We start from the raw sequence: 23,693 nt of genomic DNA on the forward strand, positions 1-23,693 counted from the left end.
GCCCTGACTTCAAGCCCTAGAGCTGACAAAAAAAAAAAAGGGTCTCACAGGCTTTTCTGCCTTGGTTGACTTCAAACTTTGATCCACAGATCTCGGCCACTTGTTGATACTCTTCCGGGCATGAGCTACTACTGTTCCCTGTCCATTTTTTCCCTTTCTATTTGTAGTCAGTATATCACCTTTTTCTGCCACGTTTTTTTTCTTTGTCTTCATTGTTTCCTTTCTATGAGACAGTTACTGATTTTTGTGCCTGTCTCCATATTTCTCTTCATTCCATGGTTTTATTTTTCTCTTAGGTTTCAATTCTCTGAACTTTGAGACTGCGTTTTACAAACTTTCCTAGTCTGTCCCGCTTTTCCAAATGCAAGTGTCCTTGGAGGATGTGACTGTGAATTTCACTCCGGAAGAGTGGGAATGTTTGGATACAGGTCAGAGGATCCTTTACCTGGATGTTATGTCTGAAACCTTGAGGAACCTGTCATATGTGGGTAAGAGGCTGTGGTCCTTCAGAGAACCCCTTTGGCCTAGGGGTATAGAGCAGCTGTTTTCCTAGGCAGGTAAAATAGTTCACTGTCCGCCTCTCTGACCCTAGAGACTAAGCTTAAAGATTAAAGAAAAAGAAATTAAAACTAACATGAAACCAGTTGCTGGTGGCTCATGCCTATAAATCCTAGTGCCAGAAGACAGACGTGAGGATGGCAGTTCAAAGCCAGACAAAGCAGGAAAGTGTGTGAGATTCTTATCTCCAATTAACTACTCAGAGTCAAAAGTAGAGGTGTAGCTCAAGTGGTAGAGCAATAATCTTGAGCAAAAGAACTCACGGACAGCCCCTAGGCCCTGAATTCAATCCCAGGAACAAAAAAGAAAGGAAGGAAGAAAAAGACAGAAAGCAAAGACAGTATTTGTAACAATAAAAACCTTCTTAAAATTGTCTGTTCAGGGGCCAGAAGTTTGGTCTAGTGGGAGAGTGCTTGCCTAGCTTGGCACTTTGCTAAGACCTAACCTTTTGAATGTCATTTTCCTACATGCAAGTGATCTAAATTAAGGTTTTTAAAATGGGTACATCGGAGATGGCCTGTTATCTCCATCAGATGTGAAAGGGCAAAGTCTGGAACCAATATAACTCATTCCCACTCATAAGCCAGAATATTTTTCTTCCTTAAGGAGATGTAAATAGACGGCTTGCACAAGAGAGGCAGGAGAGACAGGAGAGAGAAGACCGCTGTCCCCCAAACAACATGGGTCTCCCTTCAGGTAAGAAGTGCAAATGAGGCCGGGAGTTTGGCCTAGTGGTTAAAGTGCTTGCCTAGCATGCGCAAAGACCTGGGTTCGATTCCTTGGTACCACATACATACAAAAACGCTGGACGTGGTGCTGAGGCTCAAGTGGTAGAGCTCTAGCCTTGAGAAAGTCCAAGGACCGTGCTCAGCCCCTGAGCTCACGCCCAGGACTGGCAAAAAAAAAAAAAAAGTGCAAATGAGCAGATGATAAAGGGTTTAGGAGCATTCCTGGAGGGATGGAGAACTGAGAGGATCAAGGCTCTGTAGTCTCTCCTAGCACATACCTTTCCAGCCTAGTTAGACTTGGAAAGGACCATGAAATTAAAGGCTCACGTCCCTTAACTTCATGATGAATATCTTTCAAAACAAGGGAACATCATTTACTTTGTTGCAATTGAGAGATCCTATTGCTGTATTAGTGGTACTCTTCTGAAGAAAATGTTCGTTTGAGCTGGGCCTGGTCTCTCACGCCTGTAATCTTAGCTATTCAGGAAGCTGAGATCTGAAGATCAAGGTTCAAAGCCAGCCTTGGCACAAAAGGACCCTAGACTCTTATGTAAATTAACATCTAGAAAATGGGAAGTGGGACTGTGGCTCAAGGATAGAGTGGTAGTCTTGAGCTGAAGAGCTCAGGGACAGGGCCCAGGCAGAGTTCAAACCCCATGACCCACCCAAAAAAAAAAACTGGGGGGAGAAAAATGAAGCAGTGGGATGATGGGCTGGAAAAGGAGAGCCATTTTTCTGGGACAGGAGTAAATGGGTAAGAGATACCCAGCCAGGTTAACAGTAATACCCAAAACTACCAGCACCGATAGCTTTGGATTCTGTTAATAAGGTTAAATACTCATAAAATGGTTATCATATACAAAAAAGTTAAATGAATGTAGCATTTCTCAATTCTTTTTAAACTGGGTGCCAGTGGCTCATGCCTGTAATCCTAGGTACTTTATTGATTTATTTATTTTGGCCAGTCCTGGGGCTTGAACTTAGGGCCTGGGCATTGTCCTTGGACTTTCTCAAGGCTAGCACTCTGCCTCTTGAGCCAGAGCACCACTTCCAGCTTTTTTTCTGTGTATGTGGTACCTCGGAGTTGAACCCAGGGCGAGTACTCTACCACTAGGCCAAGCTCCTGGCCTAATCCTAGGTACTTAGAAAGCTGTGATCTGAGGATCTTGACTTGAAGCCAGCTGGGGCAGGAGAGTCCCTGAGATTCTTATCTCTAATAAACTACTCAAAGCTCAAAACAATACTGTGGCTCAAGTGGTAGAACCCTAGCTTTGAGCACAAAGAGGCTTAGGGACATCATGCAGGCCCTGAGTTCAAGCCCCAACATTGAGGGGGCGGGGTGGAAGAATTTTTTTTCTTTTGGTCATTTAATACTTTTGGACTGTGGTTGATGCTTAACTCAATGAAAGGTGAAGTCGGGGAAGAAGATTATTGTGTACTATGGAATGTTTGCAGGAGTGAACAATACTAAAAATGAGAGATGACTGATTTCAAACATAGACATCTCATATTATTGGCAGATGGTGCTTAAGACCTTTATTGGTTTATAATTTGGAAAGCCTAGTTCTTAATTCTGGTCTGAGTCCTAGGGTGAGGGTGAAATAGGTTGGGTGGGAAGGGATGGAGCCAGGGGCTTTCACTAAAAGAAAGCATGTGTTGTCATAGTGAATCCTGTGTTAATTCTCTTCTTTCCCAACAGGATGCGAAGTGAAGGAGGAAGAGCAGCAACAGCAGCAGCAACAGCAGCAGCAGCAGCAGCAACAGCAGCAGCAGCCGCGGCCGCAGAGGCCGCAGCGGCAACGGCGGCAGTCATCGCAGCCGCAACATCGAGAACCAGGTCAAGATCAGGGCAATGAGAGGACTCCTGCCCCAGATGGAGCCGAGACCTGGAGGATCCTAGTGCGCAGGACCACCCAAGTTGGACCACCTTTTACCTGTCCCAGATGTGGAGCAGGTTTCAGCAGGCACTCCCTATTGCTCAACCACAAGTGTACCCAGAGGCCCCAGACGGGTGTCCAGAGGCCCCAGACGGGTAACATCAGTAACCCAGTGCAGTCGGAGGGGGACTCCCAGCTCCCCGGACAAAATAAGCGCCAGAATCAAGCAGACAGGCCCTTCCGTTGCAATCTCTGTGACAAGACCTACTGCGATGCTTCCGGTCTGAGCCGGCACCGCCGTGTTCATCTGGGCTACCGGCCCCACTCGTGTCCTGTGTGTGGAAAGCGCTTCCGGGACCGGTCAGAGGTCAAACGCCATCTGAAGATACATCAGGAGAAGGAGCCAGTGGCTGGAACCCAGCGTTCTGTTGTTGTGCTTCCACTTTCCACCACTGGATTCCAGGAACCTGTACTTAGGAGCCAAAGGCACACCCAGGGGCTTGTGCATGTGACCCCAACTTCTGTCACTACAACCTCAGCTTCCAGTAGCATAGACTTAGGAGGTAACACTTCCAACTCTCCTCCAGTGAAGCGCTCAAGAAGCAAGGGCTTGTCTTGCCCACATTGTACCTTGACTTTCAATGACAAAGCCTCTCTGTCCAACCATCAGAAGTTCCACTATTCAGAACAGAAAATCTACTGTTGTCCCGTCTGTGACCTCTGTTTTAAGGTGAAGGAGGACCTTGTGGATCACTGGAACAAGACTAAAGGCAAAAGCCTACAACTTATGGCACACTTCCCACTTAACTGTGCAGAATGCCGGGTAGTCCTGGGTCACTGGCTAGGCTACCTTCCGGATCCCCCATGGTTACAAAGGACTGCAAGCAATCAGGAAATGGCTCCCGTGGCTCCAGAGGATGAGAGGACAAGAAGGAAAAAGGTAGAAAAAGGAAGGAAAGCAAAAGATAAATGAAGGTTTTGAAACATAAATAAAAGGCCAGCCAGGCGCAGGTGGCTCATGCCTGTAATCCTGGCTACTCAAGGGGCTGAGATTTGAGGATCTCAGATTGAAGCCAGCCCGGGCAGAAACTTTCCTGTAAAACTTATCTCCAATTAACCGCTCGATAAGCAGAAGTGGAGCTGGCTCAAAGTGGTAGAGCTCTAGTCTTGAGCAAAAGATCTCAGGTACAGCACTGAGGTCCTAAGATCAAGCTCTACAACCAACAAAAATGAATAAATTGGGGGGGGGGAAGGCCTTTCTATTTTAACTCTGGTTTGCTGAGGATTTGCCTCTCAGGCCTGGAGGCTTGGGTTGAGGGGCTGAGAATAGATAGAAAGATAAATAAGAGAAATACAACACAGAAAAGGGAAAGGAAGTGTGCACATAGAAACTCATATTATTAACAATTAGCACCTAGCTTGTTTCTTTGTGTCTGACAGACCACCAAGTAGTAATCGTTGAATAAAACAGTAGATTCTGTGATAGGGTTATAAGTAGGAAGAAGGGGAGAGAGAGGAGAAATGGGGGGTAGAAGGAGGGGGGGAGGGGGAGAAGGACAGAGAAGATGTAGATGTAGAACCGGAGATAACATATGGCCCGGTTCTCATCACTTGCTACTGAAGTTCTTCCTTAGGCTGCTGAGACGAGGTGGGATCTGGCAGTATTCTGTGGAATCCATCTGGGAAGCTATCCCTAGGTTTTAGTTAAGGGTTCACATTCTCATCTGCAGCTTAGTCAACATCACTCCTAACTCTACTCTGATCCTCTGCTCATGGCTGGAGTCGTGGAAGAAGCAGCCAGCCACCATTTGTAAACTTGATGGACTGTAATTTGTAGTAGGAGGTTCTCAGACTCCAGGTCATGGCACGGCACCTCCCATCTGTTGCTTTCTGTTCTTGAGTAAGTGTTCTCTGATGGAAAGAGGAGATCTGCCATAGAGCGCTTCCTGGTGGAAGAGAGGAGTGGAAAAATGGGACAAAAAGTGGGAAAGGAAGAAATAAAGTAGAAGACAGAAGGGACGTCAATTCTGTTTGGAGTTCAGTGTGTGTGTGGATATGCAGATTGGAATGTGTCCACGGCAGAGTCCACTGAATGGATGACATGGTCTCAAGGAAAAGACTCTGGACCAACCAAATTCTTGCACAGCTGTCCAAATGTGTCAACACTCAGAAGGGGTTTCCTAGAAGGAAAAAAGAACTTGAAAATTTATGTCAGTTGTTTTCTACCTTGAAACCACTGAACCAGAGAAATGAAAAGCCCTCTGGGGTCACCTATCTTATGTAGAGAACAGGAAAGGAGGCTGCTGAGTACAAATTAGGCAGCAGGTACGAGTGGCCTGGCGTTCCATTCAGTCCCCTATAAACTTGTGCAACAGCTGCCTCCTATTATCCCTCACTAGAGGGTCCCCCCCCCAACCCTCTGGTCAGTCTTTCTGGGCATTTTTGTTCTTGGCTGATTTTTTTAAAAAAGGGAACTTACTTAGCTCTTCAAGAAACTGTCCTGCAAACAAAAAGGAAACAGGTAGACAGGCAGATAACCAGTGAAAGGCAACACCTCCCTCCCACCCTCCCTGTGGACACTGGAGACAGACTGCCCTCTTTCCCGTTTCCTTGAGGGGCAGGGAATGAGCACGGGAACAGAATGAATGAAATCGTAACTCTGGGATCTTGAGCCCCAGTTCCAGTTGCCCACTCTGGCTGGGTTCCCCACTAGTGTGTGGCCTCTGTTGGCTGTTCCCTCGCTGCACCTGCTAGTCTTCGGTGTAGCCAGTTGTAGCAGATGATCAAGGCAACCATGGGTCCAAGAACTGGCACGATTACGAAGAGTGTTATCTTCCAGCAAGGAACCCTCAGGAAGTGGGGATCTGAATTATTCACCAGAACAAACAATGTCAATGTTTTTGCCCCACGCATTGCCCTTTGCCCTACTAGACTTCTAACCTGCAGTCTCAGACCAGCTAAAGATGGACTTGAGAAAAGCAGCAATTTTTATTTTCACCAACCTTTTATGGATTTAGTGGTATGTTTGTGTGTGTGTGTGTGTGTGTGTGTGTGTGTGTGTGTGTGTGTGAGATGAGCCATGGATTTTAAGTGTGATGAGCTTATTTTCACCAACCTTTTATGGATTTAGTGGTGTGTGTGTGTGTGTGTGATGAGCCATGGATTTTATTAAATGTGATGAGCCATGGATTTTATTAAAAAAAACAACAAAAACCAGCACTAATGGTTCATGTCTGTAATCCTAGCTACTTAGGACGCTTTATCTGGCTGGTCATGGTTTGAAGCCAGCCTGGACAGAAAAGTCTGTAAGACTTAGCTCCAACTAACCACCAAAAAGCTGCAAGTGGAGCTGTGGCTTAAATGGTAGAGCACTAGCCTTGAGCAAAAAAGCTCAGGGACAGTGCCCAGGTCCCAAGTTCATATCCCAGGAATGACACACAGGCACACACAGTGGTATAGAAGTATTTGCCATTATTTTCCAATCTTGGTTGCAAATGATGGCTTACTCAAAGGAAAAAGAGGGCACCTACCAGCAGCCAGGGAACTTTGTTTCCCCAGATGACTGGAACCCAAGTGAAATACTTGTACTTACCAAAAGTCCGATGAAGATTCTCTGAAAGAGGAACAATGGGAAATGAATTTGCTAGTATCCTGGTGTCCTAGCTCTTGGGTTTTTGTTAATTTCAGATGGGACTGACTTTAGCCCTGACAGGATAGGCTACGCTATAGGATTTGACTTCTATGAAGACTACGGACAAAGGAAGCACAGTAGGTTGTTGACAATTCTTGACTGGTTAGTTTGGGGCTTTTGGTTGCACAAGGGGCTGGTTATTGTGACTGTTAGGAAAGATGAAGTGGACAGAAGGCTAAAATCTGATCTGTTGTGGTCTTTCTTCCCTTGTGTATGCCTGAGCTTTCCTGACATTTCTTCACGTGGTTACAGTGCATCTCAATGGATTGCACCTCTATCCCTGGTTAGTTTTAAGTAGCGAATTTCCCATCTGAAGGGAGCATGGGGTATTAGAGATGCAGAGACTGAGAAAACATGCCAGGCCAAAAGAGCGAACAGGAGGCACTAAGAGGAGAGAGAGTGGGAGAGAGCGCAAGCCTGGAACTCACGTATTTCTGCTCGAAGTTTTCCTAAAACAGAAAAAGGCAATTGTCCAATTAGTTCATTGTCTGGTGTGAGATGGATACCCTTCCACACACTCAGCACCTTGGGCTTTTTATAATTTTGTCAGTTGTGGAACTTGAATTCTGGGCTTGGGCACTATCCCTGAGCTTTTCAGCTCAAGGCTATCACTGTAGCACTTGAGCCACAGCACCGCTTCCCACTCTGGGCTCTTATGGGGGCAGCTTGGAAGCATCCTTAGGTGACTGGGAAGAACACTTAAGTTAGAAACTAGGAGGCGTTGAGGTGGCTTTATCTGGCTATTGTGTAGATCAAGTAATGAAATAATGCAAAAGCCATCTTTCACCACCAGTCTAGGCAAGCAGCAATTCTTCAAGTCATCAGGTTTTACTATCTCCCTCCCACTGTTCTTTTCCCTTCCTAGTTCTCTGGTCAAGTGGCTGCTCCACCCTGCTGGCTGTCACTTGTAAATCTGAAGCCACTCCCAATCTGAATGAGAAGGTAGAAGCTAGATTTAATAGGCCCGTACTTTGTGGTTGGCTCTGCATTTAGCACTTTCCATGTTATCCTCTTTAATATTCCCTGCGATTTACAAGGGAGAATATCAACACACCAAGCAGCTGTCACTCTTGGAGAACCTGAGAGTTTTGCTCATGGTTCAGTGTCTAGGATGGAATTCAATCTTTTTTGTTGTTGTTCAGCCATGTTGAAAGCTTTTTGTTATCAGGCTCTGAGATAAGTTCAAGGCCAGAGGATAAGTTTCCACTGTTGGGATGGAGTGTGGCTCAATCGTAGAACCCTGTTTAGCATGCCTAAGTCCCTGGGTTCCATTGCAGTGCCACCAAATTCTTTTTTAATTGTTGATCCAGTTATCCAGGTCCCAAGCTCTCCTTGCTTTGTTCTTTTAGTAAATGCGGTGTCAACATTTAGTGGATTGGCTCTGGGGAGAACAGTGAGGTGTCTCAGAAGGAAAGCTCTGGATACAACAGCTTGGTCCACAACTGAACCTAAGTGCTCAGTGTTGAGTGGAAAAGATGGAGGAAGCTGTTTAAAAAACACTGACAGAACGTTCACTTCAGAATCATAAAGGGCTGGGTGAGGTGGCTCGAGTCTGTAATCTTGGCTACTGAGGAGGCTAAGATTGAGGATCAAGGTTCAAAGCCAGCCGAGGCACAAAAGGGACCTGAGACTCTTATCTCCAATTAACCTCTAGAAGATGGGAAGTGGGTCTTGGCTCATGGATAGGGTGGTAGCCTTGAGCTGAAGAGCTCAAGGACAGTGCCCAGGCAGAGTTCAAGTCTCATCACACACACATACACACGAGCACGCGCGCGCAAAAGGTAACCTGGGAGCACGTGGAGACTGGTATATGACAATTGGAGTTTGAAATCAGCTTGGACAGGAAAATCACTGAGACTCTTTATATAGACACACGTGACTCAGGTGGTAGAGTGGTAGAGTGCTGGCCCTGAACACAGACAGCTCAGGGGCAATGCCCAGGCCTCTGAGTTCAAGGCCTCTAAGGATGAGGGAAGGCCCCATTGGGCCCAGGCCCAGCAGCATACCTCTCAGTCTGTGCTGCAGGTAGAGGAAGAGGAGGCCCATAGCCGTCTGCAGGAGGAGCACGGGCAGCACAGCGATGAGAACCAGCACCCAGGGGTTGATCCAGTAGAAGGGGTCTGAAAGGCACAATTGACTTTGCCCAGCCCGCTTTCCCAACACACAACACCTATACACATCTTCCCAAGTACTTTATTTTTTGACACTGCTGGGGATGGAATCCAGAGCCACAGCATGCTACTTAAGTAAGTACTGCACTACTGAGCTACTTTCCAGCCCACTTCCATATACTTTCAATTGTCTTTGGATTGTAATACTAAAAACAATGTAAATGTCATACTGTGCTATTTAGGAAATAATGACAAAGAAAAGTATATGTTCAGTTATTTTCCCCCCTGAATGTTGTTAATTCTAGGCTGAATATTTTCCCTGAACGTTATATATACATATATTTTATTTAATCTCTCTATATAATATGTGTATATTTATTTATTTAATTTTTTAACTTTATTTTTTTTTCGCCAGTTCTGGGGACTGAACTCAGACCCTGAGCACTGTCCTTAGGCTTTATCAAGGCTAGTGCTCTACCACTTGAGCAACGGCACCACTTCTGGCTTTTCTATGTATGTGGTACCAAGGAATCAAACCTGGGTCTTCATGCATGCTAGGCAAGCACTCTACCACTAGGCTAAACTCCGGGCCTCCTGAATGTTATTGATTCCCTATACATATGGAAAACAGCTTATACATTGAGGAGCTAAAAAAAGCGCCCCCATTCTGAAGCAGCAACCTTCTTGTTGTTTATGTAAACTGTGAGTGACCCAAAAGTGTACATAAATTAAAGAAACAGAATTGTGGTGCCACTAAGTCCCAGGAACTGACCTGTCTGTGTTAAAATTAACCAGAACTCGGGTAAATTCAAGAGATGGCATTTGTTTTCTAAAGCCATAAAACTACCCTCAGACAGCTAATTAGGATTCTACTGGCATGGGAACCTCTTGTTAGCTTCCACTGCCCTGAAGTGTCCCTAACCCCTACCTTATCTCACTCCAATAGCTGATTGCTGTGTTGCAGTAAATCTGTGGTCTTTGCCTTTAAAAGCCCTGTGAAAAAGCAGGTTGTGGCCTCCTCCTGAGCTCCCTCTGAGGATGCTTAGGACAGAGGCCTGGAGCTAGCCGGCCTGAATAAAGCCTTGCTTTTGCATTTTGTAATGTCTGACTCTTGGTGGTCTCTTGGTGGTCATCCTGAGACTTGGGCATTACACACATAAAGAGTAATTTCCCTTCTCCCTGTCTCTTTCCTGCTCTCTTTTTCCCCTTCTCTCCTTTTTCTTTCTTTTTTTTTATTTTTTGCACATCTCTTACACTTTCATGAAAGATTAGAGTCATAGAAAAAAATGGACAAAAAGATTTTTGTCAGCCTCCAGATATATAACATCATCGAAAAACTTGCCCAAGGCCTGGACCATGGTCTAGTGGTAGCATGCTCCTCTAGCATGCATTAAGCTCTAGGTTTGATTCCCAGGAACTGCATACACAGAAAAAGCCAAAAATGGCGCTGTGGCTCAAGTGTGCTAGCCTTGAGCAAAAAGTGTCCAAGGGCAGTGCCCAGACTCTGAGTTCAAATCCTAGGACTGACCAAAAAAAAAAAAACTTGCCCAAATGAATCTACCTAGGTTTATCAGTTGACAGGATCTAGATCTGTTGATAGATAGATCTAGATCCATCAGTTGACAGGAAATACAAAGCATAGAGGATTGTATTAGATAGCACTGTAGAATGCAACCAGTAAAATTCAGACCATGGAAAAAATTATAGAGTCAAACACCATCCACCAAACAGTAGAGCCTGTTTGGATCTTATTTAAACCATTTGTAAAAATACATATTTAAAAAATCAGAATGGAGCCGGGGGTGGTGGCTCTCACCTGTAATTCTAGCTACTCAGGAGGCTGAGATCTGAGGATTAAGGTTCAAAGCTAGCCTGGGCACAAAAGGACTTGAGACTCTTATCTCCAATTAACCTCTAGAAAATGAGAAGTAGGGCAGTAGCCTTGAGCTGAAGAGCTCAGTGACAATGCCCAGGCAAAGTTCAAGCCCCATGACCCCCCAAAAAAAATCAGAATGGGGAGGGCAAGTGAAAGAAAAACATGGGAGGGGGTATCAATGTTCATGAAGTATTGTACCCACTACCTGATGAACGTAACTGTAACCCCTCTATATATTACCCCAACAATTTAAAAAAATCAGAATAAAGCTGGGCACTAGTAGCTCATAACTATAAATCTTAGCTACTCAGGAAGCTGAGATATCCTGTTCAGGCAAAAACTCCTTGAGACTCTCATTTTCAATTAACCACCAGAAAACTAGAAGTGACATTGTAGCTCAAAGTTGTAGAGCTCTGGGACCCCAAGTTCAAACCCCATGACCAAGAACAAAACATTCAAATATCAGAATCTCTTGAGAATGTTTGATGATTGTATAGACTTTTAGATTGTGGTTCTTTTTATGTGTTCTTATTTTTTTTTCCCAGTTCTGGGGTTTGAACTCAGGGCCTGGGCCCTGTCCTTGGGTTTTTCCTCAAGGTTAGCACTACTCTACCACTTGAGCCACAGCACCACTTCTGGCTTTTTTCTGTGTATATTGTATGGAGGAATCGAACTCGGGGCTTCATGCATGCTAGGCAAGTACTCTGTCACTAGGTCATGCTCCCAGCCTTGTGTGGTCTTTTTCTGTTGCCAGTTCTGGAACTTGAACTCAGGGCCTGAGCACTGTCTTGGGGCTTTCTCAAACTAGAGCTCTACCACTTGAACCACAGTACCACTTTTGGCTTTTTCTATGTATGTGGTACCAAGGAATCAAACCCAGGTCTTTGTGCGTGCTAGGCAAGCACTCTACCACTAGGTCAAACTCCTGGCCCTGTGTTGTGGTCTTATGTTTGATACATTCTCAAGCATTTAGCAATGAAATAATGCTTCTTGGGATTTGCCTTAGCAACTCAGGAGGAGAGCTATAAGTAGGAATCAGGTTGGCAAGATAGATTCTCTTTACTTTGTATGTGTGACTACTTGTATTTTGAGACAAGGTCTCTTTATATACAGGCTTGCCTTAAACTTGCCATCCTCTTGCCTCTAGCCTAGCATGCTGCTGGAATTCCAGTCATCATGCCATTATATCTAACTCTTGCATACATTTTTAAGTTGGGGTGGGAAGGAGGGAGGAAACATTTTAGAGAAAGAGAGGAAAATCTTACAAAAAAATATCTGTTTTGCTACCCAGAGCTTGGAAGGTAGAAATAAACTCAGAAGAGAAACTTTTTTCCTTGAGGCAGAGGAAAAGGGTTTTGTTTCAGATCTTTTCTCCTTATCCTCCTCCCCCTCTTTCTTTTCCTCTTTTGTTTCCTCGTGGTGGTCATAGGCTGAACAGTACGTTGAGGGAGGCCTTCGTGACAGGAATTTGTTAAGCAAGAACTAGGAGAATCATCTGTAAACTGGGGGCCTCTCCGTCTAACTTCTTTGTGTGTTAAAAAAAAAAATCCCCAGGAAAAACAGCTGCCTGAAGAACATTTTGTGACACACAGAGCTATTTTCATGTCCCTGCTATCCATCTCTAGAAATAGCGCTTTGTTATTCAGCGTACAATGCTGTCTTCTGGTCCCACACTGCAGCAGTCTCCCCCAACCCCAGAGACAAGAGTGTCAGATTGTCTGATGTTGGCACTGCAGGTGGGGAGGGGGCAGGGGAGAGGATCTGAGGCCCTGGCTCTCTGAACAGTCCTCAGTGAACAAGCAATTCACTCTCAAAGCTTCCTTCTGTCTAATTTACCTTGCCATACTTTTTTTTTTTCCTGTGATTAAGTAAGAAAATAAACAAACTCCCAAGTCATCCAGCACATAAAACATCGAAAAAAGAGTTCTGGAGAACTGAAGGGATGAAGAGAAGAAATCTGCATGTGATATCTCTTTCTTTTTTTTTTTTTTGTCAGTCCTGGGCCTTGAACTCAGGGCCTGAGCACTGTCCTTGGGCTTTCTCAAGGCTAGAGCTCTACCACTTGAGCCACAGCACCATTTCTGTCTTTTTCTTTTTCTTTTTTTTTTTGCCAGTCCTGGGCTTGGGCTCAGGGCTTGAGCACTGTCCTTGGACTTTCTCAAGGCTAGAGCTCTACCACTTGAGCCTCAGCACCACTTCCAGCTTTTTGCTATGTATGTGGGGTACCGAGGAATTGAACCCGGGTCTTCGTGCATGCTAGGCAAGCACTCTACCACTAGGCCAAACTCCCGGCCCCGCATTTCTGTCTTTTTCAATGTATATGTGGTACCAAGGAATTGAACCCCGATCTTCATGAATGCTAAGCAAACACTCTACCACTAGGCCAAACTCCCTGCCCCTCTCTTTCTTTTTGTAAGTCCCTACTTGTTCATTCACATGGACTCTATTTTTTACCAAGGATAATTTGTGTGTGTGTGTGTGTGTGTTTGCACACACATGCCTGTGCTAGTACTAGGGCTTGAACTTGGCCTGGGTGCTGTCCTGAGCTTTTTTTTTTTTTTTTTTTTTTGCTCAAGGCAGATTGGTGCTCTATTACTTGAGCCACATTTTCACTTCTGGTTTTTTCTTAGTTAGTTGGAGATAAGAGTTTCAAGGACTTTTCTATCTAGGCTGGCTTTGAACCTTGATCCTCAGATCTCAGCCTCCAGAGTCACTAGGACTATGGGAATGATCCACTATGGGAATGACTCAAACAAAACAACCTTTTAAATGTGTGCACAATATTCATCGTACAGATACCCTTATGTAATTAGTCACTTTCTGCTCCTGGGTACTGGCTTTGATTCCAGTTTCTTTCCCAGCCCAAACAATGATGCACCAGACACTGAGAGCACAGCAGTTCCTGTTTACTAATATGTCTTTCTACAAAACAGATCCCCAGTGGTATAGCTGTGTGGGTTGAAGGATCTTAGTTGGAAGAACAATTGAAGTCTCGAGGGAAATCATGACCACTCCAACAAATAGTATTGCCTATTAATTATTGGCCTGACTCACCTTCCACTTTTAACTCCATGGCGGCCTCCTCTTGGTAAGAATGATCTCGGAAGAAGCAGGTGAAACCTCCTTCATCTGCAAACCTCACGTTCCGAATCCTGAGGGTCACCTTGCCCTCTCCAATAGTCTCTTTTAGCAGCTCTGTTCGGCCTCGATATTCAGGGGCCTGCTCTGCATCTTGGTCCTTGCCATTTCGGTAGAGGTGAACCACCCTAGAGAAGGGGGGGCGGTACCACCCCACCTCCATATTCGAAGCATTTTTTCCAGGAGATATGCGGCACGGCAGTTCCACGACATCCCCAACCAGAGCTCGGATGGTGTGTCCTGGTCCTATCACTCTGAACTGTTCTGTCCAACACACCAAAGAGAAGACACAGAGGGTCAGAGGGTCAGCGGGGGAGCCTTCATCAGTGAGACAAGTGCCTGGGGAGGGGGGGCCAGGCTGCTTCAAAACAGGGAAGGAGAAGGACAACTATTTATTGGTTTATTTATAGGATTAGGGTTTATCAAGTCCTCTACCACTTGAACCATCCGCCAACCCTTTTTACATTAGGGGTGTGTGTGTGTGTGTGTGTGTGTGTGTGTGTGTGTGCAGATTCTGGGACTTGAACTGTGCTCTTTCTTTGAGCTTCTTCTTTTTTTAATTTTTATATTTATTTGTTTGTTTATTTTTGTCAATCATGGGGCTTGAACTCTGGGCCTCGTCTCTGTTCCTGAGCTCTTTCAGCTCAAGGCTCCGCACTCTTCCACTTCAGCCATTGTTGTGCCCTGAGACTGGGTCCCCAAAGAAAACCACCGAGAATGCAAAAGCAAGGTTTATTGCGGGTTACAAGCCAGGCAGGGAACTCGAAGGAGTTGCTAATTAGGGTCCACACAGTCTTTTTAAAAGCAAAAATCACAGATTTACAGTCATGGGGGGGTTAGTCAGGTCAGGTGAGATAAGGTAAGGATTAGGGAACTCCCTGGGCTAATGGCCCATTCAACTGTCAGAGAGTAGTTTTATGGCTTGGAAAACAAATGCCATCCCTTGAATTTACCTGAGTTTTGGTTAATTTTAGCACAGACAGGTCAGTTCCTGGGACTTAATGGCACCACAATTCTGTTTCTTTAATTTATGTGCGCTTTTGGGTCACTCATAGTTTATATAAACAGCAAGATGGTTACTACCTGGGAATGGGGGCGCTTTTTTTGGCTCCTCACCATAAGGCCGCTTCCTTCTCCCCCACCATTGTTAATTGTAGATAAGAGTCTTGCTGCATGACTGCAGATGACTTTTAGCCTGGGCTGGCTTTGACGTGGGGTGCTCATATCTCAGCCTACAGAGTAGGGAGGATTAAAGGACTAGCACCCAGTTTCCCCACCCCCACCCCCCAGTCCTGGGGCTTGAAGTCAGGGCCTGGGCACTGCCCCTGAGCTAGCACTCTACCACTTGAATCACAGCACCATTTCCAGCCTTTTCTGTTTATGTAGTACTGAGGAATTGAACTCAGGGCTTCATAAATGATAGGCAAGCACTCTATTACTAAGCCACATTCCCAGCCCTAAGGTTTTTTTTTTTTTTTTTTTTTTTTTTTTTTTTTTTTTGCCAGTGCTAGGCCTTGAACTCAGGATTTGAGCACTGTCCTTGGGTTTTCTCAAGGCTAGAACTCTACCACTTGAGTTACCACCACTCTCAGCTTTTTTTTCTATGTATATGGTACTGAGGAATTGAACCTGTGTCTACGTGCATGCTAGGCAAGCACTCTACCAGTAGGCCAAACTCCAGGCCCCTGAGCTTCTTTTCGTACAAGGCTGGTATACTATTGCTTGAGCCACAGCTCTACTTTCGACCTTTGTTTGTTTTTACTAATTTATTGGGGATAAGGGTCTCATGGACTTTCTTGTCTGGGCTGGCTTTGCACCTAAATCCTTCTTGCATCTCAGCCTCCTGAGTAGCTAGGATTACAGATGTGAGCTGCCAGCATCCAGCTTGGTTATTTTTGTGATCTGATCTGACTTTATGTGTGGACCAGCTTGCACAACAATCCCATTTGTGATTCTTTTACTGCTAGAAGGACAGGCACATGCACTGCCTGCTACTTATACAGATGGAAACTCCTGAACTTTTATGTCCAGTTTGGCCTCAAACTACAACCCTCCAATCCTATTGAGTAACCACTAGATTACAGGATTAAGCTACAACACCCAGCTCTAAGCGTCATTTTATTTTTTATTCCTAATTTTAAAAATTATGCTTAAACGGGGCTTAAGGACTGTGGCTCTGAGAGGGTAGAGCTCTATCCTTGAGAAAGCCCAAGGATAGTGCCCAGGCCCTGAGTTCAAGCCCTAAGGCTGATAAAAAAATATATATATATATACATATACATATATATATCCTTAAGTCATTATAGAAAGGAGTTTTGATTCATGTCAGTTGGTGAGTACAATGCATCTTAATCAATGTCATCCCTTTCATCCTTTTCCCATTTCTCTAAATCCTATCCAGCTCCTTAATTTACCTGGTTCAGCTTTTCACACTGAATATTATGATTGTGTTGCCTACCCTTCTTTTTCTCTTCATTTGATTGCCCCCTCCCTGACCTTGACTCCCACAACATATGTTCCCCAGCTCCAAATTACAAATAGAATTCAAGAGCCTAGGAGGAGCTTTTCCCCTCTCCCTCCTCCCCCTTGAGCATATACTTAAGACAAAGCACAATATAGTCTCTAGTTACAAAGAAACTACTGGGAGTGCTCTAGAATGGAGTTGTCCTAACAGCTGCTACCCACTCTCCTGCCAGCTGTATTCCTCTCTCTGGTCCTTAAGTCCTGCCTTCAGGTTTCACCTGGGAAGGTAGACAGTATCTTGACATTTAAGACACTCATGAGCCTTCCTGTTTGGCCTCGCCCTAAAGTTCATTCCTATGTTTCCATTAGGTTAGAGGTTTTGCTTTTGGTCACTCCATCCTCTTTAACTGTCACTCCACTCCTCAGCACTTCATTCTTTTTTTTTTTTTTTTTTTTGCCGGTCCTGGGCTTGAGCTCAGGGCCTGAGCACTGTGCTTGGACTTTCTCAAGGCTAGAGCTCTACCACTTGAGCCTCAGCATCACTTCCAGCTTTTTTCTATGTATGTGGTACCGAGGAATTGAACCTGGGTCTTCATGCATGCTAGGCAAGCACTTTAACCACTAGGCCAAACTCCCGGCCCAGCACTTCATTCTTATTCACATTGTGTCCTTCACAATTATCTGCTGAGTGAGTTTACTCTTAGTGTGGCTGTGAGACCACACCCTCTCTAGTTCAACCTCACTCCAGCTCTGAATCCTGTTCTGGGCATCTTCCAGGTGTTTATTCTGTACAGGCTGAGTTTCCCAAATGAGACTGAGCTACTAGGAGATGAGGCTGATTTCTCCCTGAGAGCTGGTGTCAGCTCCCTGTCAGTTGGTGGCTCCCTGAAAGGACTTCCCTTTATTGACTCCTCTGCTCTGCAGAGCCAAGCATTCAAATATAGCAAGATGCTATAACATTTATCAATTTACTGCAAATATGTCAGTTTTTAAGCATGTTATAGATCTCACCTCATTTAATCCTGACAGCAACTCCAACAGATAATTATTTGTCTCCATTTGAGAGGTGAAAACTCTAACCAGGGTTAAACCTCCAGTTCCATGGTGGAACATGTACTTAACATGAATGAAGCTATGGACTGGAGTCTAAGAGCCACAGGGAAATCAAGTTTCGATTCTACTCTGTAAGGATTCATGAAGATTCTGAGGGGAGAATGCAACATCAGTAGATCTGCTTTTTTAAAATATTTTTATTATCTGTAAGTAGTTATACAATGGATTTGCCATTCAACAAAAGCAATTTATGAATATAATGCATCTTAATCAATGTCACCTTTTTCAATGTTCTAACTCAATCCTCTCAACCCACTCCTTCTCTTGTTTGTTTGTTTGTTGTAATTTTGTAAGGTATGTATTGATTCCCCCCCGCCCCCCCGCCAGTCTTGGGGCTTGAACTCATGGCCTGAGCACTGTCCATGGGCTTTCCTCAAGGCTAGTGCTCTACCACTTGAACTACAGCACCATTTCTGGCTTTTAGTAGATCTATATTTAAAGAAAAGAAAGTCATACAGCATTTGAAGATGACTGAAAGAGGTTAGCTCAGAAAATCTGACTTTTTCTGTTGTTAGATCTTGGGCAGAACAGGAATAAACACATCTTACCTGCAAAGCTAGAAGATAGCTGAAGAAAGAGAAGGGCAAGGAGGCAGGTGGGTAGAGAGGTGCTCCATAAAAGGGCCATCTCCACTATTAGTGGGGACAGAGACCCCGTGGTAGGGTCAGGCCAAGCAGAGGCCCTGGGGTTGCATGTCCTCTGCTCCTGAGAAGTTCGAGAGAGGATGTGGGAGGGCCCTGCTGCCTGAGCCCTGCCTCCACTGGGACCCTGCTGCAGCTGTGCCAGTAGGCACAGTCCCACGTCACCCTTGCCCAGCAATTACACAAAAGGACTACAGACCAAGGGATGAGCAGGGTTCGCCTTTCCCATCCCCCTCAGAGCAATGGAGCAGTGGCTGCCTGGTACTGAGCATTTCTCCATTTCCCCCTCCCAGCAATGCAGTCTAAGCAGGCATCTAGGGGCTAGCTAGTGGAATCCATCAGTCACTGGACCGCAGAAGAGGCCAATGTTTGTGTGAAGCTCCTTCTCGACTTCAGGAGCTAGCCAAAGAAGAGCAATTGTTGTTGGCTGACAGAGAATTTCGGCCTTGGAGTTGTATTTCTTGTCTCATAACTGTCATTACTCGGCCATTCAGCCAGATGTCAAACTTCCTCTACCACTGCAAATCCAGTCATCTTTCTGTGTGCTCAGAGATATGGGGCAGGTCAGTTGGCCTTAGTCAGCTTTCCCCACAAACCACATTTGGGGCCGGGAGTTTGGCCTAGTGGTAGAGTGCTTGCCTAGCATGCATGAAGGCCCGGGTTCAATTCCTCGGTACCACATACGTAGCAAAAAGCCGGAAGTGGTTCTGAGGCTCAAGTGGTAGAGTGCTAGCCTTGAGAAAATCCAAGGAGAGTGCTCAAGCCCTGAGTCCAAGCCCAGGACTGGCAAAAAAAACCCCAAAAAACAAAAAAAAACCCCACATTTGGGAGAGTCATAAGACTGACGTCACAGTTGATGGTCTTTCTATTCTCAGAAAGGCAAGTGGAAGAAGAGAATCAGCGATCAGTCTTGGCAGGGTTAGGGGACAGAGCTAGCAGACAGGATGCTTTAGCACTGATCTCTGATTTTGTTGGTGTCACAGAGGAATGTGAGAGGAAAGCAAAGATTTGACCTTTTCCTTATCTAGAGTCAGTGGAAAACTGCCTAAGTGAGAACAGAATTTGCTCCAGGTTCTGAGTTCCAATCCTCCCAGGATTCTGAAAATGCTGGGTAAATGCTGTAGCACTGAACATTTTTAGCCCTATTTCCATTCTTTTTTCTTCCAGTGCTAGGGTTTTGAATTCAAGGCCTACTCACTTAGAGAGCAGATCCTTCACCTCTGGGCCACACCTCCAGCTGTTCTGCATCATACCAAGTTATTGGTTGAGACTGTCTTGAGGACCTTTTGCCTAGACTGGGTTTGAATCATAGTTCTCCTGATCTCAGCCTCCCATACAGTCATGAGCCACTGTACTGACTCCTGATTCCAATGTGAAAGATGCCCTGTTAAACCAAACAAGATGGAAGTAGTATAATAGCTGGGTGTAAGCGTGGCTCACAGGTGTAAACCTAGCTACTCAAGAGGGTGGGATTTAGAGATTGTGGCTTGAAACCAGCCTGGGCAAGAAAGTCAGTGAGACTACCTCCAGTTCACCACCAAAAAAAATGGAAGTGGTGGTATGGCTCAAGTGGTAAAATGCTAGCCTCGAGCAAAAAGATCAAGCATAGTACTTAAGTCCTGAGTACACACACACACACACACACACACACACACACACACACACACATGCACACACACGCACACATTATGGACAACTTGGAGCCAAGTTGTCCAGAATATGGTAATCACTAACCACTAGTGGCCATGGGAACTAATTAAAATTAAGATTCAACAGTCCAGTGCTGATAGCTCACACTGTAATCCTCGCTACTCAGGAGTCTGAGATCTGAGGATGTTGGTTCAAAGCCAACCCAGACAGGAAAGTCTGTGAGAATTATCTCCAATTAACCACCAGAAAACCAGAAGTGATGCTATGGTTCAAAGTGGTCCAGCCCAATGACCAACAAAACAAAAGATTCGGTTCATTGATTACATTCTCAGAGCACTAGAACTACCAGCTACTCTATTGAACAACACAAATCTAGAGTATTTCTGTAATTACAAAAACCTATGTTTGGGAAGTAAAGGGTAGGAATGTGCCTGGGCCAGATATTTCTGCTTTTGTCTGAGACAGGCAAAAGTGGCTAGCGGGACAAATTTTAGTTAGCAGAGTTACTGTCTCACTCCAAAGCAGCTGGAGTTCAGGTACAAAGTAGAGTTTGGCTGTTCTGGAGCAGTGAAGGTGAAAGTCAAGATCTGCATCTTGGCTTCCCCTCAAGTGGACATTCTCTCCTTCCAGAAAAAGAAAATTTCCTTGGGCAGAAGGCTTGGAATTGCCTGGGCAGGTCAGCTGTGAAAAGCTCATGGGGGAGATAAATGTGTCATGGATTTTCTTGCCCTGGGTAGCTTTAAACCTGAGTTCTCAGCAACCTGAGTAGAAAAAAAAATTGAGCTGGGTGTGGTGGCTCATACCTGTAATCCTAGATACTCAGGAGGCTGAGATCTGAGGATCACAGTTCAAAGCCAGCCTGGGTACTAAAAAGTCCATGAGACTCTTATCTCCAACTAATCACCAGAAAACTGGAAGTGACCCCCCTCACTCTGCCCCCCCGCTGTTGCTCTGAGGGGCAGGGCAGTACCCTTGAGCTGAAGAGCTCAGGAACAACAGGCCAAGGGGAAGGGTGATAGCCTTGGGCCGAAGAGCTCAGGGACAACACCCAGGCCAGAGTTCAAGTCCCATAACTGAAAAAAATTTTTGATTGTTACAAAATAAGACTATACCTTGAAAATCTCCCCACCTTGCAAAGTAAATCTATAGTTTTCTTTGAATATATGTCGCATATACTTGTAATGTGTCACTAGAGGGAGCTCCAGGGGACAGTCATTGCATGAATAACTTTTTTTTTTTTCCCCAGTCCTGGGCTTGAGCTCAGGGCATGAGCAATGTCCTTGGACTTTCTCAAGGCTAGAGCTCTACCAATTGAGCCTCAGCACCACTTCCGGCTTTTTTTCTATGTATGTGGTACCAAGGAATCCAACCCGGGTCTTCGTGCATGCTAGGCAAGCACTTTAACCCCTAGGCCAAATTCCCAGCCCCTCTTTTTTTTTTTTTTTTTTTTTTAATAATGAGAGCTTTTAACTCTTCTGCCCCCAATTAAAAACACAAATGGGCAAGGAACAAAATAGTGTTATAACAGAGATTTAATTTTTAAGAATCTATCAATATTTTCCATTTCTTGTGTCTTCTCTTATTGTTATTTGAAATTCATCAATATTGTTATCTTTTAAATAAATCACACTTCAGTTTGGTGTATCAGGTGAAACCAATCTCTTAGGGCTCACTTTCCCTCTTCTCTCTCAGAAATGGGAATGGATTTGTGCTGATTTTAACCAAGGTGCTATGGCTGCCTTGTGGGAGAGTGGCTGTCCTGTGGCTGTCCTGAATGAAGGAGAAGAGTTGGGTTTAAGATCCTGAAGCCAGGATTCAGCTCAATACAAAGAATAAAATATCTCCTTCAGAGCAGTCCAGACAGGGCAGGAATGGACTTCAGGCATTAGTTTCCCATCCCTGGATGTTCAAGCCAGCATAGAATGGAAGTTAGACTGGAATAGCATCTGGTCTTTTTCTTCCTCCTCTTTCCCCGATCGTCCTTGCCTCCTTTCCAGGTAGGAATACCCACTTCATTTGTGTGAGAATCACCCTCTTCCCTCTCCTCCCGCCCCTAAGCTTGCAGTCTGCCCAGCAACCGATGACGTCATCGGGTTCTCCATAGATTATTGGTTCCTAGGAGCTGCGGGTGGGGATGGGCGGAGAGAACTAGGTAGCGATGACCAGCTCACCTGGACACGCACACGCTACTGGCCAAGCTCTTCTTGCGGTGGCTGCTGCTTCTGGCTTCTGTTCTTCTTGGCTACTGCTTTCCCTCCATAGTCTGCTTCCTTTTGAATTTAGCTTGCCCCAGGACGTCTGGATCCTGTGATGTTGCTTAGCCAATAGCTCATGGGAAGACACACCTAGGTGGCCATTTGACACCTGGCCCATGGAGGGGGGGTGGGTGGACCCCTGGTGATGGCCCTTCTGTCACTATGCAGATGCCCCACGCCAGGAAAATGCGGTGGTGGCCATTTTGGAGCTGAGCAACTGCTTATTTCTTGGATTGCTACCCCTCCCCCCACTACCCTACCTTTGCTGTCCAAACTATCTGTTTTCCTGGCAATGAAAACTGCATAGAGGAATAATTACATTGCTTAGAATTTCTAGACTTAAGGCTCTTTTAATTAATTTTATTTTAATTGTGCTGGTACTCAGGCTTGAATGTAGGGCCTGAGTGTTGTCCCTTTGCTTTTTACTTTGGTTGTTTGCTGTGAGGCTTGAAGTCCAGGCTTGGGCACTGACCCTGAGCTCTTTGGCTCATGGCTAGCCTCTGCCACTCCCAGGTTTTGAGTGGTTAATTGGAGAAAAATCGTCTTTTTTTTTTTGTGGGTCATGGGGCTTGAACTTGGCCTGGGCGCTGTCCCTGAGATCTTCAGCTCAAGGCTACTTACTGCCCTACCCTCAAGGCAAGTCCCACTTCCCATTTTCTAGAGGTTAATTGGAGATGAGTCTCAGGTTCTTTTGTGCCTGGGCTGGCTTTGAACCTTGATCCCGAGATCTCAGCCTTCAGAGCAGCTGATTACAGGCCTGAGCCACTGGCACCCTGAACTTTTTTTTTCTTTTTTTGCTTTTTTGCTCAATGCTGGCCCTCTACAACTTGAGCCATATTTCTGGCCTTTTTGGTGGTTAATTAGAGATGAGTCTCATGTAATTTTCCTGCCTGGGTTGGCTTTGAACCTGGATCCTCAGATCCAGTAGCTAGAATTACAGACATGAGCCCTGGTGTCCGACTCTACTTCTGGCTTTTTTGGTGGTTAGTTTCCTGTGGGCCTCACTTTGAACTGCAATCCTTAGGATCACAGGCTTGAGCCACCAGCACTGGACAAGTTTCATAATTCTTGTATTCCAATCTGGAATATTGGATGGGATATATACTAGAAACAGGGTTAGATGAAGCCAGTTTTAAACCCCAGGCCCAAACTCTAGGAGTTCTACCTAAAAAGCTAAGGTGAAGGGCAGCACTGGAGTACAGCTTCCGCCATCTTCAGGGTACAGATTACGTGTGGCCAAGGAAGAGAGGTGTGCGTAATGATGGGTGACTCAGTCACATCACAGGTGTGGCTTGGTAGACTATTATCTCAGTCCTGCTCTCCCAAGGGGCTCTGGCAGAGTGAAGCCAGGGAACAAGTCACTGTGGCCTGGAAGCTGGTTTGTCCTGAACTTTCAGCTGTTCTCTTTCTTTAGGGCAGTTTCACATTTTGTAACTAAGAAGTCATTGCCCATCTGAGGAAGTCAGCATTTTGGTCTGTCCTTTCTGGAACTCAAAGTGACTGAAGACGGTAGAAGGAAAGACTCAGATCAAAGGACCTAGACACAAAGTTAGGCTGGGTACCTAGTTTTTAATCTTCCTTTTAATCAGTAG

General features: G+C 45.3%; 2 protein-coding genes across 3 annotated transcripts; one reads left to right on the forward strand and one right to left on the reverse strand.

Annotated features, from left to right (window-relative positions):
• On the forward strand, window positions 1-4,136 carry Zfp57 (ZFP57 zinc finger protein). Its single transcript, XM_090355239.1, has 3 exons — window positions 1-488; window positions 1,165-1,254; window positions 2,986-4,136. Exons 1-3 carry the CDS (start codon window positions 362-364, stop codon window positions 4,134-4,136), a joined length of 1,368 nt encoding a protein of 455 aa, XP_090211365.1. The 5' UTR covers window positions 1-361.
• On the reverse strand, window positions 2,808-18,273 carry Mog (myelin oligodendrocyte glycoprotein). 2 transcript variants are annotated; one of them, XM_090356159.1, is made up of 8 exons: window positions 18,104-18,273; window positions 13,896-14,243; window positions 8,861-8,974; window positions 7,283-7,303; window positions 6,756-6,776; window positions 5,911-6,027; window positions 5,643-5,663; window positions 2,808-5,343 (listed from the first exon to the last, which is right to left on the reverse strand). In XM_090356159.1, exons 1-8 carry the CDS (start codon window positions 18,180-18,182, stop codon window positions 5,330-5,332), a joined length of 735 nt encoding a protein of 244 aa, XP_090212285.1. In that variant the 5' UTR covers window positions 18,183-18,273; the 3' UTR covers window positions 2,808-5,329. The 2 variants fall into 2 exon arrangements, with proteins under 2 accessions (XP_090212285.1, XP_090212284.1); XM_090356158.1 differs by lacking the exon at window positions 2,808-5,343 and having other exon boundaries at window positions 5,380-5,663.
• Between the last annotated feature and the right edge of the window lie 5,420 nt (window positions 18,274-23,693).

The sequence above is a fragment of the Megascapheus bottae genome, chromosome 22, assembly GCF_031878675.1.
Source record: "Megascapheus bottae isolate mThoBot1 chromosome 22, mThoBot2.hap1, whole genome shotgun sequence".
In the NCBI taxonomy this organism is placed as follows: domain Eukaryota; kingdom Metazoa; phylum Chordata; class Mammalia; order Rodentia; family Geomyidae; genus Megascapheus; species Megascapheus bottae.

Coding starts and splice junctions, on each gene's coding strand:
- Mog (XM_090356158.1), bottom strand. CDS start 18,182: ATGGCCCTTTTATGGAGCACCTCTCTACCCACCTGCCTCCTTGCCCTT. Junction 7,304..8,860: donor CCTGCAGCACAGACTGAGAG/GTATGCTGCTGG, acceptor TTTCTGTTTTAG/GAAAACTTCGAGCAGAAATA. Junction 6,777..7,282: donor AAAACTTCGAGCAGAAATAC/GTGAGTTCCAGG, acceptor TTCCTCTTTCAG/AGAATCTTCATCGGACTTTT.
- Zfp57 (XM_090355239.1), top strand. CDS start 362: ATGCAAGTGTCCTTGGAGGATGTGACTGTGAATTTCACTCCGGAAGAG. Junction 489..1,164: donor GAGGAACCTGTCATATGTGG/GTAAGAGGCTGT, acceptor TTCTTCCTTAAG/GAGATGTAAATAGACGGCTT. Junction 1,255..2,985: donor CAACATGGGTCTCCCTTCAG/GTAAGAAGTGCA, acceptor CTTTCCCAACAG/GATGCGAAGTGAAGGAGGAA.